The sequence below is a fragment of the Lepisosteus oculatus genome, chromosome 23, assembly GCF_040954835.1.
Source record: "Lepisosteus oculatus isolate fLepOcu1 chromosome 23, fLepOcu1.hap2, whole genome shotgun sequence".
NCBI lineage: Eukaryota > Metazoa > Chordata > Actinopteri > Semionotiformes > Lepisosteidae > Lepisosteus > Lepisosteus oculatus.
Window position 1 is genome coordinate 3,683,841 of NC_090718.1, and position 19,597 is coordinate 3,703,437.

Below are 19,597 nucleotides of genomic sequence, written 5' to 3' on the forward strand. Positions count from 1 at the left end.
ACTGACGTCAATGGCATGCTACCGTACTGATCAGATAACACGAGCGATGAAAAATAGGGCTGTTTCTTTGTCCCGGGACATCGTGGCAGCAATATAGGCAAAATGTTCCAAACGCAAAAACCCACAAGGATGCATCCGTTTTCAATAACGGATCAGTCCAGGGTTTCCCAATCTTGGTCTACGGGTTAGCTGAGCTCCTGACTGAAACGAAGCCTTCACTGAACCAGCAAACACGTCGCCTGGTTACAACCTTCGCAAGTTTTTTTTTATCCAGCTCGGAGGGCGGATATTTTAAGTTACTCATGAAATACAATAGTTAAAAGTCAACCTCCTACACGTTTCGGAACTGAGAACACCTACAGAGTTTAAATTGACCTTATTAGTAGGTGCATTCAGGGTGAAATTATTTGAATGACTGCTCATTTGGACCCTTTCTACAATGGTAGGGACGTGCAGACTCCACACAGAAGGACCTCCGGGTCTGGCATCAGAACTGGGGCTCGGGAGCTGTGTCGCGGAGGCGCTATTTAAAACAGCTCGACTTTTTCCAAGCAGCGCGGGGGGGGAGATGCTTGAAAGAGGTTGCTTATACTCGCAGACATACGATGGTGAAAAAGCCGCATTCAGCCATTTTTTTCAAAACAGACAGCAGTCTAGCGAATAACGTTTAGCTGGGCTTCGCATAGTTAGCAGCCAGCTTTAGCGCACTAGTCGTGTGGCTTGGTTACAAAATACGCTTTTATTCCAGCTGTTAGCGGACTTTGCTTGCAGTTTATTGTGTCTGATTTCATCTCGGCGTCTGCCTGCTCTTCTGAATATTCGGATTTAAAAGCATACATACTAAAAATAATTATAATTTTCATGCCCGATTTGGAGCGCTTCAAGCTGACCCATACAATGAATCCTTTATTAAGTGCCAACGTCTTTCTGCTACAGCAACAGCAACAACAGCTTCAGCAACAGCAGCAGGCGGCCCAGCAGGACTCCTCGGGTCTGCTGCCGGACCCGGCTCATGGCGCAGGCGAGCCGGGCTTTCTCTTAAGCGAGCACCAGGGCTTTGCGGCCGACTCCCTCCCGGGGCTCGATTTGAGCTCCCTGCCGCCCGGGCTCGCTTACTTCCACCTCAACAACCCCCTCTACCGGCCCCCGCCTCCTCCCCCGGCCATGGCCCTGCGGAACGACCTGGGCTCCAACATCAGCGTCCTGAAAACGCTCAACCTGCGTTTCCGCTGCTTTCTGGCTAAAGTGCACGAACTGGAGCGGCGGAATAAGATTTTGGAGAAGCAGCTGCAGCAGGCGCTGGAAGCCGGCGGCGGGGGAGGGGGCCTGGGAAACGGAGACGGGAGAAGACCGGAGACCAGGGAGCAAGGCGTCCAGACCGGCTTTGTCGGGCCCATCTCGTTCCGACCCGGCTTGCTCAACTTCCCCAACTCCAACAGCTCGGTCTACCGGGGCCCGAGCGTCTTTACCCCAAGTCTGACCACGGTGCTGACCCTGGAGCCCACGAACCTGAACCCGGACTCGAACTCGAACCCCGATCCGAACTCCAGGTCGACCTCTGCGGCCGACGGGGCCAACGCCAACACCACTACCACCACCACCACCAGCACCAGCACCGGCACCAGTACAGGGACTAGCTGCGGCGTCAACTCCACCACCAACCCGCCGCCCCGGTTCTTGCCCGGGACAATCTGGTCCTACAACCACACTCGCAAAGTTGGCCCGGGTCTGGAAACCCGGGTCACCGGCCCAGGCGTGTCCTGGGTCCACCCGGACGGAGTCGGGGTTCAAATCGATACTATAACACCCGAGATCCGTGCCCTGTACAACGTGCTGGCTAAAGTGAAGCGAGAGAGGGACGAGTACAAGCGAAGGTTGTTATTATTATTATTTTATTGTTGTTATTATTATTGTTATTGTTTTATTGTTACTGTTTAATTCTCCTCTAGGGGCGCCTTACGGCTCTAGCGACATAGTTGTTGTACTATCGTGGCCGTGCTATAACGTTCTCGGGTCGATTTTTGCTTAATAATTGACCGGGATCTAATGCGGGTGTGTGATGGTGTCTCTTTCTAGATGACTTCATCTCTACAGGGTAGCTGTGCATAGGACATCTGCCCATGGGTCCATATGGGGTCTCTCAACTTTTTGTGTAGTAACACACACAGTACATATGTCTTTCAGTAGATCCACAGTGTCCCTTGGCTTAATCAGGGTCACATATCAGCCTCCCGCTGCGCAGCGGTCTGCTCCGCTCCAGGTTTTACCAGCTGCAGGGGCTCTTGTAGGGATGCCAACAGCAGGCATTTCAACACAGGCCTGCCTGCTGCTTTGAGTGTGAGTCAGCTGCCACTGTTAAGCAGGCGAGGTGTGTGCCTCTGGGGTTTTTGGGAAGATGTGTTCTCGTTCTTGGGGAAAGATCTGCTCTTAAACGTGAGGGCGCTAGGGGCCCGGGGAGAGTTTCTGGTCCCGTTCCTGTCACTTCTTGCAGTCGTTACAGAGGAGCTTGGTCATTCCACTAGAAATCCGGGGTGCAAATGTACCTCTGTTGCTTCTAGAGGGAGAGAGTCCGGGCTGCTGCTTTACTGTCACAGGCTGGGCGTGAAACCGGCCAGCTGTTTCTGAGCAATTCCAAATGGGAAGATTGGGGATCCGGCAGACCGACAGGACGACCCCCAACTCTGTGCCCCAAGACTGCCAACAGCCATGTCACCCTGCAGCTCCCAGCTGGCAGCCCCACTGGAGCTCAGCAGTGTGAGTCTGGCCAGTACCTGGATGGGAGACTCCTGGGAGAGCTAAGGCTGCTGCTGGAAGAGGTGTTAGTGGGGCCAGTAGGGGGCGCTCAGCCTGAGGTCTGTGTGGGTCCTAATGCCCCAGTATAGTGACTATACTGTAAAAAGGCACCGTCCTCTGAATGAGACGTAAAACCGGGGTCCTGACTCTCTGTGGTCATTAAAAATCCCAGGGTTTTTCTCGAAAGAGGAGAGGGGGTGTTGGTGGAGGGGAGTCCCATCACCCGTAGAGCACTTTGAGTGGAGTGTCCAGAAAAGAGCTATATAAGTGGAAGGAAATTATTATCTTCTGATTTCTGGCTGAGCTCAGCTCCACCTCGTCTAGGTCGCCCGTAATTTAAGCACACTCAGTGTAAAGACTGGAGTGGGCTTCGAAGCGGTGTAGAGTTTCGGTGCTCATGGAGTTCATCGCTGAGTGACCCCCACGGGCTCCGAGGGTGCCGACGACCGGTCAAGTCCCAGCCGCTGCCTCCGGCTGACCTCTGGCTGCGACCTCGATGGCTGACCGGGATCCGTCACCTCAGCAGAGCAGCAGGCGCCAGCCCGTCCAGCACTTGCCAAATTAAAGTCGCCAATTGGGAAATCACAATTCAGACGTCGCTGGTCCAAAAGTCTCAGGTAGCCAGTGCGGGGAGCTGAGTGCTGAAGTTAAGGTGCAAGAGAGGGGGTGTGTGAACTGGCCATCTGTGCTGCGATCTGGACAAGTTCATCAGCGCACACGTTGATCGCATTGCTCTTTCTTGCCGCGCCAGTAGCAGCACCATGAAGAGCATTAAGAAAGTTGCATCAGAGGTGGGCAGCCTCCTCATCCAGTTCATTGACAAGAGGATCTCACCCAGCCCTTTTCTGGAAATATAGCAGGGTTGTTATAGCATTGGTTCTAAGGATATAGCTGGGCTGTTTGTTCCAGGAGTGGGGAAAATGAGTTTCCTGATGTTTTAACCCATGACTGTGCCGCAGGCCCTGAAGCTGACCTGTGGGTCCCTCGTCAGGAGCAGTGTTGGCACCTGGGGAGGTTTCAGCCCTTTTGAGTAGTTTGATTTCCCGTTGTCCCGGCGAGATCCTGGAATGAGTGTGGTCTTGTCCCTCCCCCCTGCGCCTCTTCCGGGGTTTTGGTTCTGGCAGGACCCCTCCAGCCCGTAGGATGAGGTTCAGGCGCCAGAGGATTTGAGGGACTAATTGAGATGCCAGGGTGCGAGGGGTGAGGCTGTACTGCTGGACCTCTCGGGGTTCAGATGGACCCAGAGTGGCACCAGAAGCAGTTTGTGGGGTGTGGGCAACCTGGATCCCGGGGGAGACGGGGTATGTCCGCAGGCTTTCATTCCAGCTCAGCTCTGAACGACCTCATTGAACTCAATAGGGGCTTAATTGGGGACCACAGTAATAGCTGGTCCCAGCATTTGAGGGCACTGAAGAGAGCTTCTATTCAGAGCCCTAGAAAACCCCACTGGCACACCCCTGCAGCAGACCCACTCAAGATCCTGGGCTGGCGCTTTAAACCAGTGAAGGTTCTTGGCTACTTGACTCTGTCGTTGGCCAGGTTGGCGCTGTAAAGGAGAAGACGATCTGAGCAGGGCCAGATCTTGGTGTGCGTAGGCCCTGGGCCCTCTCACTCCCAAATGTGCAGGAAGAGGGGGTGAACGCCACTTGAATGACGTCGATCGACATGCTGCACTTTAAACTCTTCTAACGCTAAACCCCGCGAGTGATGGAGCGAGTCCAGCGGCCATCACTTCGATCCTTCTAGTGTCTAGAACAGCCGCTAGAGAGCGTACGATTATTGATTGGGAGCAGCTAGAGTCAATCGCAAGCGTGTTGTTTCAGCTCGTTTTCTTTATTAGTCACTAGGGCTTCCCTCCTTCGTAGGCCCTTAACTTGTCGTAGGCCCTCTGCCCTGTGCCTGCAGTGCCTCATGGGAAATCCGGCACTGGCTCTGAGTGAAGTCACCTGGTTACCCAGAGGATTAGCGCAGAAGGAAAAGAGCGTACCAGCTTGCATGGTGTGCAGTTCAGTCCAGTTTGTGACAGGTTAGGACCTGTATTGCAGTGCTTGTGTTATAAATGTGGAGGAGCTGTCAATGAGTATGAAGGATATAGCCAGTCAGCAGGCAACACCTGGCACAATGATGGAGCAGGAGATGGATCTAAAGCCTTGTAACAAAGCAGAGAGAGGGAGAAAACAAACAGATCGAGCTCTACTTTTGAATGCTGTGCTCGCTGTACTGCCAGGCTCACCAGTTATTCCTACAGTCATGGTTATTCCCAAGTCAGCTCTTGTAATACATCTTGTCTGTGCAGTGGTTGGAGTTTCCATGGAGAGAGAAGCTCATCTCCCCAGTCCTCTTGAGCACCTGGAGGCGAAGAGGCCTCCTGATTGACGTTTTTACGGGATTCAGAAACATGAATCCGGTTGGCAGCTCTAACAAAAGGGTTTCTGACAGCGAGGGCATGGTGGGTAGCCTGCTGGGACATGTTCGGAGCGAATTTTGTATACAAGAGAAAACCTGCTTCTTTTTTTTTTACTCATAACATGCACATCAAGCCAGGAATAAGTAACCTGGCCAAGCCCTATTGCAAAGTCCAAGGAATGTTAAAATGGGTGCGCATCTGAGTCAGGCTCCTCATGCTGTGAGCTGCGGCCCAGCCTCCGACTTTAAAAAAGGCAGTGTTTGAGGCGGCTCTGTTTTGTGCTTGGTGTTGTGTCCCAGCTTCTGCCCCGGTGTGAAGCAGCTCTTGTTTCCCCCAGGGAACTCCCAATCCAGGGCACGATCGCCATGCTCTTCCCCCTGCTTTTGTCTCCTGCCCTCGCTCCGTGATAATCCTCCCCCTTCTTGCTTGTCTAGTCATCTTTAATCCTGCACTCTCTCCCCCTCGCCCTCTGTCGATCATACCCTTACCTCCCCTTTCGTTTCCTGTCTTCCTGTCTTTCTTTATCGGTCTTTAACCAGCTCTGATCGCTCTCTCTGTGTCTTATCCCTCTCGGGCGTGTTTACGCCCTTTCTCTTTCAGCCTGGCTTATTCCATCTTTCTCTGCTCCTGCTCCAGCCTGCAGTCCTCTCCCCCTCTGTCGCCCGGCCCCTCCCCTCTCTCTGCAATGCAGTATGTGGAGCTGATACACAAATCTCTCCTCCTCCCCTGCTCCCTTCCCTGCTCTCCATGGTCTTGAGGCCAGCAGAACACGATTTGAATATTTTCCCCCTGGCCTCCAAGCTCGTTAATGGGGCGATTTGTTTTTTTGTTGCAATTTTCCTACTAGACATGTGTTTTCTCTTATTCCCCAGCGTCATGGAATCCATAATTATAGACGGCCCTGATTTATTTTTACCAGCGCGTTTTATAAGAGGCAGCCACTCCAGAATTAGCTCACAAAAGACGCCGGTGGCTCAGCAGAAAGCAGCTTCAGATTTCTCCAGCAGGTTTTGCTCGGCTTGTTTTAATTTGGGTGACCTGCGAACAGTCCACATTTTGTCGAAAGCACATCAAGCGCAGAGATTAAATACTGGAGTCGACACTTCTTTGAGAACCGGAGAGAAAGGCCCAGTGGAAAATACTGAAGGCTGTCATTTTGGCAGCTTTTTCTGAAGGCTGCATTGACAAGCCACATCTGCATGCCACTCGGTGAAAGATAGATTCAACTAGTTCTGCTCCAAGTGAAGTGGGCATCTCCACCCACTGTGGTGGGGTAGTTCTTTTGCAACACAACACAATTCAATTCAATTCAAGGTGCTTTATTAGCATGACCGATGGGTACAATCAGTGTTGCCGAAGCAAATCAAAATAATAAAATTAACATGGAACAAGACAAAAAATAGAAGTTTGTGCCCTTCATGTGCGTGTTGCTGCCCAGGTCTGCAGGAGTTTAGGGTGCACCATTTCTAATCTGTATTCCACAAGGGCGCCCATGAGCACCCCCCAATGCGCCCTAGGCATCAGGGGAGCCTTCGCTGAAGACGCCCCCCCCCGACTCCTCGGGCAGTGTTGACGTTTCGCGTTCTGACCTTCCAAAGCGGAGTGAAGTTGCCTTGGAGGATTCGAGACTCACGTCTTGGCCGAACGTAACCTTTTTTTTGCCGTTGTTATTCTCATTTTGCGTAAAAAAAAAACCATTTCACTAGGCTACGTTTGAGTCATACGTATTCTAGGTGCAAAGTGTTGACGTGAAGGTACTATCACGTTGCCCCCAATTTGATTGACGGATATTTATTTACCTCTTGTAGCTTTTGTACATGGTAAGACGAAGAATTTGATAAGCTCTGAGGTATTTCCAAGTTTACCTTATTTACTTTGCCCGCTTTGAATCAATCCCGTTTAACGGGAATGCACAAGTTATGTCCATCGCGCGGTGACAGACAAGATAAAATGGATTTTAATAGTACAAAGACTTGAATAAACAGGCAGCGGTACCGCCAGGTTTTCTTTCTCCAGTTTACTCTGCCCGGTTTGAGTCGGGGCTGCACGACGTGCCCGCACACCGCGCGTCACGGCTTTTTTTTTTGTGCAGGGACTGACGAGACGACGCTCGATTTCATCCGGCTGCGAGCGGAGGATACGGAAAAATCGTTAAGAAAAAAATCAAATGCCCGCCGCTGTGCATTTAGCCACTGGAAAAGAAGCGGCGACCACAGAAAGCATTTAGACCGTGAGCCATCACACCAGCGGGTGATGTCATGCTAGGGTGTCCTATTACTCTTTTTATGACAGTGCATCTTGAATGCTCACGCACTTGTAAGTCCATACCTGCTGGTCATCACAGGAGTAATAATAATAATTGCTTATACTTATATAGCGCTTTTTCTGGACACTCCACTCAAAGCGCTTTACAGATAATGGGGATCCCCTCCACCACCACCAGTGTGCAGCCCCACCATGATGCGACGGCAGCCATAGTGCGCCAGAACGCTCCCCACACATCAGCTATCAGTGGGGATGAGAGCAGAGTAAAGAAGCCAATTCATAAATGTAATGAGGAGTGCATGGAGGAAGGGTGTAGAGCATAGTGTGACAACTGGGACACTAGTCCTCTTCCAGGAAGTGTGGGCTGCTGGTCTGGGGGTGGTGATGGTGGTTCCTGATACTGGAATAGTCAGCAGCTTCGCTGTTAACAAGAAGATGTCCTGTTCCGAAACTGGAGGGCTTCTTTACTTTCTGGAGGGAGGAGTATTTTTCTCTCCCATGAGCCACAAAGTCATCCTTTGTGGAATTGAGAGAAAAAAAAAAACACATTTCTCTTGTGAGTCCTATTTAGACTCCCCACACTGGGCATGGCTGAGTACCTTAACCCTCCACTGACGATTGGGAAGCAATGGACTTCTGTCTGTCCTGTTCCGGGTGCTGTGCTTATGAGCTGCTGGGCCGTTAACGGGCTGTTTCTCCGTTCAGGTGGGAAGAGGAATACACAGTGAGGATGGAGATGCAGGAGAGAGTCAATGAGCTACAGGAGGTAATTTCTTTTTTGCTCCAGTATTTGGTTATGGTTTTGTTACTCTGTTAGCTAAACAAAAGTATCCATATATGGGAAGTAAATATACAGCAGCCACCTTTTACACCAAATAACTTGGTTGTACCCGTGTTATTTGGTGCAAGAGTGGGATTTGTTGTATATAGATGTATATACAACCCTTGTTGATTTAGTGACCATACAGGGGAGATTAAACCAGATTGAAAACTGTCCAAAACGCATGCATTTCTCGTCTTGTTTTTCAGGGTCATCTTGTACTTCCTTTGCACATGATTTCAAATATTATGTAGACCTTCGATCGTGCAATAGCAAAATAACTTTCAGACATCTTGAATGTAATGTAATGACAGCTGCCTAATTTCTTAACCACTTGATGAAGTGTAATCTTTTAGTTCCCAAATAGCCTCTTTTTTTGTGTGTGTGTGCTCCCTTTGATTTTTGGCAAATAAGAGGGTCTTGCTGTTATCATGCATAGTTTGTGTGGGACCTATACATAACCTGGTTTGGATTTTCTTCTGCCTTTGCCTTTTTGCTGCAATGCCAGTTCTGTGATGTTAGCAGAGAGAATGGTTGGTGATGTTATTATGGCCCGATGCTTGTGTGCTAGTGTCATTCTGGTGTCATTAGTGCAGTGGTGGTGTCATTATGGTATGATAATAGTATTGTAGTGTGATGCTGTTGAGATCTACACTTGCTGTCCTGCTGTAGTACACATGACTCAGTGTTACAGTCTGCATGATAGTGTGTCTTACAGAACAGTTACTGTTGGCTTTATCCTACCATGGTTACTGTGCATTAGAGTTGGGAAGGGAAGGTTAATCCAGTGTTCTGATTGCAGAATTCCTGTTTATTGTTGCGTTTATAGCCTTGAGACCGATATTACTAAGTTGTTAGTTGTTTCAAAGATTTTATCCCTGCCTTATTAATACATACTGTAATTTTTTTTAGTTCAAAGGTGTTATATTCCTTTGTTTTTGTGTTATTGTATTGTTTATGGCCATGTTGTTCAGTGTGCATCACAATGTGTAGAGCCGTCAGGTCCATTCCCGTGTCACAGTGTGATTGGCGTGTTGTCCCGTGTTTTGGGTCTGTTCCCGTGTCACAGCTTGATTGGCGTGTTGTCCCTTGTTTTGGGTCTGTTCCCGTGTCACAGTGTGATTGGCGTGTTGTCCCGTGTTTTGGGTCTGTTCCCGTGTCACAGTGTGATTGGCGTGTTGTCCTGTGTTGTCGTGTTAATTGGCGTGTTTCCTGTGTTTTACCTGTGCTGCTGCAGGACCTCCAGGAGAGCGAGGCGTGTCAGGACGAGCTGGCCCTCCGTGTTCAGCAGCTGAAGGCTGAGCTGGTCGTCTTCAAGGGGCTGATGAGCAACGTGAGACACCTTTCTCCACTCTCGTCTGCCTCTCTGTGTTTCGCACGCTGTATCTGTCTCTCTGAAGTCCTTTATGGGCCTGGCGGCCTATAGCTGCCAATGGAATTGCACCTACGTAGGACATTCAGCTCTACATTCCATGCAAACATCATGAATGTTTTTTGTAGCACGCAAGTTCAATTAAAAAAAAATGTAATGCAGAATGTCAGACGTTTAAAAAGTAGTTAAGGGAAGCCTGAAAAGGAATCACTCTGGTGGAGAAGAAATGGTGGAAATACACACTTGTGGTTCGTGAATTCATGCTCAGGATCGGCACCAACGTGAAGTGAGAATCCTGTTACTTTTAGGCATCACCTTCACTTTGAGATGTTACGTCATATTTCCGGTGTACCAGAGGGGCATGCTTACGAGTTGTGAAATTGGGGCGGCTGGGATCAAGAGCTGTCCTGCTGCCGGTTAGTGCTGTGAGTCGCAGGGTCAGCTGGTCGAGGGTCTCTTCCCTGGGCTGAGCGCTTGTTCGGTGGTCCGGGTTTTGAAAAGGAGAGCCCCAACTCATTCCCACGCTCTTGTTGAAAGCCGTGCCCCGTTTTGGAGCCCCCTTCAATCTGTGCTTGTTTTCTGCCTGCGTGTATCCTAATGCACAGACAGCTTGTGGTTGTCTTTGTGCCACGTGGAACTGGAAACGTCTGAGAAACGGTGGACGAAGCTTGCAGCGTGTCTGCCTTTGGCTTGGCGGTTTTGGGTGGGTACATTTGTCTTCTTGGGCGTGTCGGATGCGATCGGACATGTGCGGCACCCGGAAGGAATGCCAGTATCCAGGTGCCGCGGGATAATTTTCCGCCTGCTTGGATGGGATATCCTGCTAGTTCCAGGGTTCGAACCTGAAACGGATCTCGGGGAGAATGATCGCGCAAGACCAAGAATGGTCATCTTGTTTCAGTCTCTTGTCTGCCACAGTCTTGAGTCTTGACGATCGCTCAGACCAGACACAGGAGTGATCTGCCTATGTACGTCTCTCTCTCGTTTCCCTGTCCCTCTGGGTCTCTGGCCCCGGAGGGGTGTTTTCTTGTATCGCTCGACTTCTATTTTCTCCCTATGCGCAGTGCTAGCCTTTTGCGACTGTCCCGTCACTGTCTCTGTACTGCTTTAATCCCTCTCCCCTTGCCCCTCCCCTCCCCTCTGTGTGTGTGTGTCTCTGCAGAATCTCTCGGAGTTGGACAGCAAGATCCAGGAGAAAGCCATGAAGGTGGACATGGACATCTGCCGGCGGATCGACATCACGGCCCGGCTGTGCGACGTCGCCCAGCAGAGGAACTGCGAGGACATGATCAAGATCTTCCAGGTGCGGATTGTGTGCCTGTCTCTGGGGCTTCGCTGGTAAGCCCATCAGCAGCCCTGCGTGACCTAGAGGGAGTCTGAACAGATGCGAATTCACTCAAAACCAAGCGTGCAACATCCCAGAGTTGGAAAGAGTAATCGGCAATGTTGCTACTGCCCCTAGTGGCTTGCAGGGGGAAAATTGATTTCTTTTAATCATGTTCTTAGCAGTTTATAAGAATTGTCGTTACATTTTGTCCTCTCCCTGTCTCTCTTCCCGCCACAGGTCTCCACCCCCCCGTCGACTGTTAACCGCCGCCCCAGAAGGCAGGCCCCCGCCCCCACCACCGCCGAGATGGACGAACCAGTCAGCTTATCCGAGAGCGAGGTGGGCGGGGCCAAGGACGATGAGTACGGCACCTCCTCGGCCAATCAGATCAACGAGGAAATGCAGCGGATGCTGAACCAGCTGTGAGTTTGCTGGATTGGTCAAAACAAGAAACCTACGTGTCCCAGGAAGCCCAGCCTTCGATTGGGACCTGAAGCTGGGAATTGTGGGTTATGTAGTTTCCGGTCAACATGTAGACTTTCTGAGCCCCTTACATAACATTTGGCTGTAGACATAGGAGCAAATCAGTGCATCCATGTCCTATGGGCAAGAGTACCCCAGTCCCTCACTTGAGAGTCTTTGACAAATGGCTGTGCCCTTTGTGGTGCAGTCTCTGCCTCTAAAGGAGGGAGTGTGTAGTCAGGATGGCTGTGACAGTGTGTGTATTGACCCATCACTCTCTCTCGCTCTCGCTATGAAGGAGGGAGTGTGAGTTTGAGGATGACTGCGACAGCCTGGCCTGGGAAGAGACCGAGGAGACCCTCCTGCTGTGGGAAGATTTCCCTGGTTACACCCTGGGGACCGAGACACAGGGGGAGGTACTGCCCGTCTGAGGGTCCACCTGCCTGCATGTCCACCTGTCACCCCAGCTGCCCGTCTCCGGCTGCGCCTGAGCGATACTGATTTTCAGTCCCTCAGTCTGCGTCCAGTGATCCTGTAAAGTCTGCAGTGTGTGACTCTCCCTGCATCTCTCAGCAGGAGGAGTGTCTGGAAAAGGTGATTAAGGACACGGAGTCTCTCTTCAAGTCCAGAGAGAGGGAGTATCAGGAGACCATTGACCAGATAGAGGTGAGATACGCTCTGGGACCACTGGGCGCTGCAGTCTGTTAACGCTGGTGGCATTTTCCTACTTACACACGCGTAAAAGTGATATGGAAGGGTTGGGGGGGGGGTGTACTGCAGAAAACTACATTGCCCACAGTGCTGATTGCGCCAGGTGTTCATGGGAAGTGTAGTCCTTATCCCTCTCGGCTCTCTGTCTCTCCCAGCTGGAGTTGGCCAATGCCAAGAGCGACATGAACAGACACCTGCATGAGTACATGGAGATGTGCAGCATGAAAAGAGGCCTGGATGTCCAGATGGAGACCTGCCGTCGGCTCATCACGCAGTCTGGGGACAGGTGAGCGTGCTGGCTGTCAGTGTGGATAAGCGTACCCTTCTGTCTGTAAACATACTGGTGGAGAATGTTGGCTGAATTTTTTTGCGTTTGCAGATAATGGGCACCAGAGAAGGGCACCACGGCCCTTCGCAGTGTGCTGTTGTATGCACTACCTCGGCTGCTCAGACTATTAATCCCCCTCCTCCCTTCTCTCTCCGTTTCTCAGAAAGTCTCCCTCCCTTGTGTCCGTGGCCAGTGAGGAGAGCGAGGACTCGGAGAGAGAGAAGAGGAGAGCCCCCCCCCCTGGAGATGGGAGCCTATAGGGGCTGTTATGCCCAAAACTCATCTCATTAGCCATAATTAAAAGTTCATCTCGATAGGAGAGGAGAATGTGATGTGTGTCTAAAGAGACCAAGTGTTACACTTAGCTGTCTGTGTATAGAGAAATTAATACAGACCCTAACATAGACCCTAGAGATACACCTAACAGATTAACACAGACTTTAACGTAGACCCTAGAGAGTCACCTTATGTAGAGATTAACACAAATCCAGGCAGACTTGAAGCAGTGATTAACAAGGACTCAAGACACACATAGGAATAATTATATATCTTTGTGGGTATAACTGATCATGGCTTCTCAAAGAATCTGTACATACAATTCTTAAAGGAACAAAATCTAGCTTGTCCAAAAAATCAGTTTTGATTGAACATTTCAGAACTGGGTGAGCTATAATGCAGTAGAATGTGGGAGGACAGTTTGTCAATGCATTTGCTTCCACTTGTACATTGTAAATATTATCTACAGGCCTTTCTGTCCTTTGGCATTAAGGCACTAGCTTATATTCCTCTGCTCTGTTCTGTGTTCTCTCTCACTGTATTACTCCATCTCTGTGTCTGTGATCACCTGTTAAACACACTATCAGGACAGGAGACAGTGTGAGAAAGGAGATCACAGATAATCCCTCAGTAATAAACACACACAGCAGGACAGGAGACACAGTGAGAGGAGAGGACATCCTTCAGTAGTAAACCCACACAGCAGGACAGGAGACACAGTGAGAGGAGAGGAGATCACAGAGAATCCTTCAGTAGTAAACCCACACAACTGGACAGGAGACACAGTGAGAGGAGAGGAGATCACAGAGAATCTTTCAGTAATAAACACACACAACGAGACAGGAGACACAGGAAGTGAAGATAACAGAATCCCCAAGCAATAAACAAGACAGAACAGCAAAGGCAATGAGTGTAGTAATTTAAACTTGGTCTAATTGGTTAATCTGCATTTTGTAAAACATACCTCAATCATAGATTAACGCAAATTTTGATAACTTTACAATACCTGAAAAAAAGCTGTGGTTACTATATCCAGTCAATTCTGGCGTAATCCTATGGTTTTTCCTTTATGTTTGAACCATTTAAAGATGGTTTAAGATGTACCTTATTGGTACAGCCTTGTATCTAAATTAGCTGGGGCCTGTTTGCAGATCATGCAGGGCCCCACGCAGATGCTCACAGAGAATGTGATCATATGGACTTTCTGGGTGGGGATTAGTTGTAGAAAAGTGGTCAATGTCGCTGTGCATGGATGGCTTATTTTGGTTTGGCAGCACAGTTAGTAGGTGCTGCGATCTCCTTCAACACGATTTCCAGACTTCTGTCATTTAGGTGTTCTCTGTAACGCTGCTCACAGGCTTTTATAAGATAATGTGGTGCTGCTATCTAGTAATACCCAGTTCGCAGGCTTTTAGAATGGAATATGGTGTAGGGGTACTATTTAAATGTTGTTTAAAGGCTTTTAGAGATCTGGTGTATTTCTGTGCAAAGATCAAGATGTTTTTGTTTGCAGTCGCTGCCACCTCGTGGGCATTCCTGGCATTGCATGTGCATTTAAAATGGAGCACAGATGGGAGACTCCCGAGTGGAGTCTCCCATCGGTGCTTTGGTAAAGAAAATCAGTTTGGGGGTTGAAGGAGACAGTCGATCTCTCCCATGGTCCGCTGCAAGTACATCCCGATGATTGTCTGACCATGGCAATACTTGAATTTTTTTTTTAACAATGTGTATATGTGTATAAATATGTATAAATATTTCTCTCCCTATGTAATGTAAAGTAACGGGTACAGGGAGAGAGAGAGCTCCGTAGCTTATTTACAAGCTTCCAAAAGGAACTGGCGTTTCTTTGTGAAAGTGTGAGGCTCGGATATTATCACGACGCTACGACGGACAGACCGACAGGCTAGGGAGACGGTGAAGGGACTTTGTCAGGATGAAGTGCGAGGAGTTGGACAGGCCAGTCCGCGTGAGGAATCCGGGCTGGGAGGGATGGACCGACGGCCGTATCCAGAGGGCGAGAGGCTGGCACGGAGGAGGCAGACGGCGAGGAGACTGCTGGACGCCACCGATAAAGGCCGAGACGCTGATGGGGGAGGAATAGAGACTGAGGGGGCAGGCACGGCCAGCGTGGGGGAGGGAAGGAGCCAGACGCTGACAGAGACACAGATTCCAACACGGAGCTGGACTGGCAAGGCCGATGAACTACAGCGGCGCTCGGGCGCGATGACAATTTAGCGAGACGCGTACAACGAAAAAATAGTGCTCGTTTTACGACGTCGGGGCCAGATTTTGGGGTGCGTAGGCCCTGGGCACTTTCACTCCGCAGTGTGCAAAACGAGGGGTGAAAGCCACTTGAATGACGTCGATTGACATGATGCAATTCAAACTATTCGAATGCTAAACCACGTGATATTTCTAGTTCCTAGAACAGCCACTCGATGGCGGACGATTATTGATGTGGAGCAGCTCGAGTCGATCGCAGGCGTGTTGTTTCAGCTCGTTTTTCATTAGTCACTAGTGTTTCCCTCCTTCGTAGGCCCTAAAAATTTCATAGGCCCTACGCACTGTGCCAACACTGTGCCTGCAGTGCCTCATGGGAAATCCGGCACTGTACATCGTAAACCAAATGACTAATATTTGAGAGGCCCGCGGTCTGTGTCTCAGGTTGTGACAGGAGATCCCACAGTGGGCTGTAGCTCCACTGAGTTTCCTCCCCAAGTAAGATTAGAAGCTGTTCTGATTCGGGAAGATGTGGCAATTCTGGGATCGGATCTGTGATGTTAGGGAAAAAAATGTTTTTTTTTCTAATCCAGGATTCCATCTGCTTCTCCCGGGCAGAGAGAAAAGTCAGACAAGCTGAGGGAGTGAGAATGAGACTGACAGATTGACAAAGACTGACAGTGACTGACAGCGAGACGGTCTTCTTATTCAATAAGAGACAATGGACTCGTCTAGGACATTATATATAAACATCTTGCTTTAAAAAAAAAAGCTAAATGCTCATATTTTTCAAAGCTATGCTTGTACAGAATGCTGTTTGAGAAACTGCACAAAACAATATGTAGGTTTATGATAAAACAGTATTAATCCTCATAGCCGCGTATGATAGTTACAGTTATGTAGAAACTGAGTAGATAAGTTTGTGATTCAGAGAATGAGAGAGATTCTCATAAGGATATTAAGCCATTGAACATGTCTGGTCTGTTTACCATAGGAGTCTTCAGCCTGTGTCCCAGAGAGCCCTAATCTTCCAGCTCCAGGTGTCACAAGGTTCTACAGATTTCCAGATCTGTCAGAGTGGTAACTTGAACAGTTAAGGGAACTGTGGTGTTTGGTGTGAAGATCTTGGGAAACCAGGGTATCCGCTTCATGCAGTGTGTTTGGGTGACCTGCTCCATACTCCCACCACTCTTTGTGTAAATCTGTATCTCCAAGAAGTCTAGCCCCCTGGCCCCTTGAGCAAACATACAGGCTTCAGAGCTGCGTGGCGTTTGTTGTTCCAAATGATCGCTGGCTTTGCTGATGAGGAACAGTTTGAAGTCGCTTAAGACGGGCGATTTAGCAGTCAGCTATGGAACAGTCTGCTAGCTCGGGGCTCTCTCGTACAGCAGCTGGGGATGTTTCGGGAAGTTAACGGCTTTGGATTGCTGCTCCGTGGCGTGTAAGTTTGTGAAAGGACGCCCGTGCGCCTGCCTCAGAAGGTACGGGCTCAGGCTGATTGGGTCTTCATCGCTCTGACAGTGCCACGCAGGTGCCGCAGGTACGACCGGCACTTCTGAGCAGCAGGGGATCTCTCCTCTGCTGCCGCATGCTGGATCACAGCAGTTCCCTAAAAGCATGCCTCTGTGGATGGAGCCCCGCAGCTCAAGATGCAGAGCTGGCTTTTTGATTGTTAAAAGATGGGGTGAGGAGTGTGGAGCAGGGGGGTGGGGCAGTCCTGGTCCTGGAGGGAGATTGTGTCTGCGGGTGGTCCTTGAAACTCGGCGGTTATGCTCGGAGTTGGCTGGTTGTGGGCTTAACTGGCTCCTCCAATTTAAGGACCCCTCCAAGCTCTCTCTCTCCACTGCTGGAGCGTTGAGCTTGGAGAGCCCCCTCCAGGACCGGGTACGGCACAGCCCGGGAGGAACTTTTGGCTGCTACCATACTGCGTGGGTCCTTCTACCGCGTGTTAACTGGAACCAAAAAAAGGGTTTTCCTGGGTTTTCTTCTTTTTTTTTTTTAAATTTCAGGCACCGAAATGCACCCGCCGAGAACGTCTGTACTGTTCTTTGAAGTGTATGACAATGGATAGCTGAACGGCCGGCTTTATAAAAAACCAAAACATTAAACATTACTGTAAGAATTATAGTGTGTGACTTAATTTCTTAGCAGTGAGGCCTCGTTCTGGTGTAATATTCACAGAAATGACCAATATCTGCGGCAGGCGAATATTTATTATCCTGGGCCTCACATACAGTTGAATGCAGCAACCTACCTCTGTACTGTAAGGACTACCTGTGCCATTGAATATATATTGGGTTCCACACCTGATCTAAATCAAACTGAGGTTTGCCTCTCAGCATTGCCTCTTCCAGCACATTACCCAGCATTACCAGCGCTGATACTGGGCAGCAGGGTGGAGCACTTTATTGGGGTTCAGCATTTGTAACTGGAAGGTTGCGGGTTCAAATCGCAGGTGAGAGGCAACGTTTGTACCCTTGGGTGAGGTACTTCAGCCAAATCCCTCCAGTAAAATACCCGGCTGCTAGAATTGGGTACAGCTGACAAGTTGCGTTGCTGGGCTTTAGACCAGAGACGTGGGTCACAGGGGATTCGCATCGCCAGCTTCCTGCACGTTTTCAAGCAGGGATCCTCAGTCCTGTTCATGGGGGGGGCCAGAGTGTTTGCAGGTGGGCTTGTAACAACCAGAATCGGCCCATGCCAGACAGTTCCCTGGGCTTCAAGAGCTGGTGCTTTAAGGAGACCCTATCTGCATGTGGACACAACTGACCCTCCAGCAATGAGCATCCCCCAAAGCTAACCAGGCTTAAGGGGGGGGGTTGAATTGACCAGAGTACCCCCCATCAACCTGGTTGGACAAGAGCGACCGGCCGGACCCCTTCAGCCTTGCCTTAGTGGCATCTCAGGATGTCACATTCCCAACAATTGGGATAGGTGATCCTACCCGGATAAACAATGGGTGATTCCAAAATGACTGTGCATCATAATGGGGAAAATACCACCAAATTCAGATCTATAACAACAGAGTTAGATCTCTGTGCTGGGCTTTTTCGGTGATCCACAGGGGTTGCTTTCCACTGATTTAGAATAACTGGCTCTCGATTGCAAGCAGTTGTCATGACTAATGAGTGAAACGGGTATTTACACCAACTTGCATTTGATTAAAGAAACATGATTGAAGGACGCAACCGTGCTCCGCTCAGGTGATGGAGATCACCAGGTTGTACCACTGTGATTGAAGGCAGTCTGTCTGTGGGAGAAGTGAGCTGGAGAATGAGATGACTTCAATGACCAACCGATCAACCTAGAGCAGCTGGGGAAACTGGCACTTCTTTCCCCTTGAAGAAATCCATTTTCTTCAAGGCGTGAGGGGGGTCACCATATCGTCCCGGGATCTCCATAAAACAATTTTGGCCAAAAGAAAGAAACAACCTGCACGTCAGCAAATGAAGATGCTCTGCATGGCCAATGGTGTTTGCTGAGCTAGATTAGCAACCACCTTCCATGGGCCAGCTCATGGCTGGGATGGAGTCTTTGATTCCCCTGGTAGATGCCCACTTTGCTTCATGCCAGACCTGTGGGCTGTTTTTGGGGTTCGAGCCATGGAAGTGTGTGAATCGCTTGGAGGTGGGGGAAACCTCCTTTAACACAAGAGCGCCTTTGGTGCAGCCCAAGGGGGGCAACCTGACCACTTGGTAATAATTTAGCAGTCTCCTTGAGCCAACAGTTCCTCCACCCCCTTCCTGTTGGCCAATCAGGGTGTTGCTTTTCGAGTGGGACAATGCGAGACCCCTGAAGTGTTTGTGGCTGACCTGAGTTCAGAACATCTGTGGAATCGGTTTGCCAAGAGATAACTGCACCTGTGCAGCCCGAGCCAGCAGGCCAGCAGCCATATCAACCCTGCTGATCACCACTGGCAGCCCACTGAAGCCCAGCTGGTGTGAACCTCCTGGGAAAAGCTAAGGTTGCTGCTGGAAGAGGTGTTAGTGGGGCCAGCAGGGGGCGCTCACAATGTGGTCCATGTGGGTCCTAATGCCCCAGTATAGTGACGGGGACACTACACTGTAAACAGGCGCCGTCCTTCAGATGAGGTGTAAAACTGAGGTCCTGAGTCTCTGTGGTCATTAAAAATCTCGGAAAGACTAGGGGTGTTATCCCAGTGTCCTGGCCAAATTTCCCCCTGGCCTTTACCAATCATGGCCTCCAAATAATCCCCCTCTCTGAACTGGCTTCATCACTCTGCTCTCCTCCCCACTGAGCTGATGTGTGGGGAGCGTTCTGGCGCACTATGGCTGCCGTCACATCATCCAGGTGGGGCTGCACACTGGTGGTGGTGGAGGGGATCCCCATTACCTGTAAAGCGCTTTGAGTGGAGTGTCCAGAAAAGCGCTACATAAATGTAAGGAATTATTATTATTAATTATTATTATCTGTACAGGAAGAGTGTTGTTGCCTCCTACAGCAGTGTCCCCAGGGGCTCGGTGGGTCTGTGTGTCAGCTCTGCGGGGAATGTGTTAGTCCTTGGGGAGAGCGTACCCTGTATTGACTTTCATGGGGGGGTTAATGACAATGTGCCATGTTTCATTACAGAAACATGTTTTTTTCCACAACCTCTG

General features: G+C 49.9%; 1 protein-coding gene across 3 annotated transcripts; it reads left to right on the top strand.

Moving 5' to 3' along the window:
- The first annotated feature begins 556 nt into the window (after positions 1 to 556).
- Positions 557 to 17,103, top strand: iffo1b (intermediate filament family orphan 1b). Of its 3 annotated transcripts, none has more exons than XM_069182392.1 (9): positions 557 to 1,874; positions 8,171 to 8,231; positions 9,523 to 9,618; positions 10,820 to 10,960; positions 11,222 to 11,406; positions 11,745 to 11,862; positions 12,023 to 12,112; positions 12,313 to 12,443; positions 12,649 to 17,103. In XM_069182392.1, exons 1-9 carry the CDS (start codon positions 862 to 864, stop codon positions 12,743 to 12,745), a joined length of 1,932 nt encoding a protein of 643 aa, XP_069038493.1. In that variant the 5' UTR covers positions 557 to 861; the 3' UTR covers positions 12,746 to 17,103. The 3 variants fall into 3 exon arrangements, with proteins under 3 accessions (XP_069038493.1, XP_069038494.1, XP_015193446.2); XM_015337960.2 differs by having other exon boundaries at positions 573 to 1,874; positions 12,020 to 12,112; XM_069182393.1 differs by lacking the exon at positions 9,523 to 9,618 and having other exon boundaries at positions 559 to 1,874; positions 12,020 to 12,112.
- The last annotated feature ends 2,494 nt before the right edge of the window (positions 17,104 to 19,597 follow it).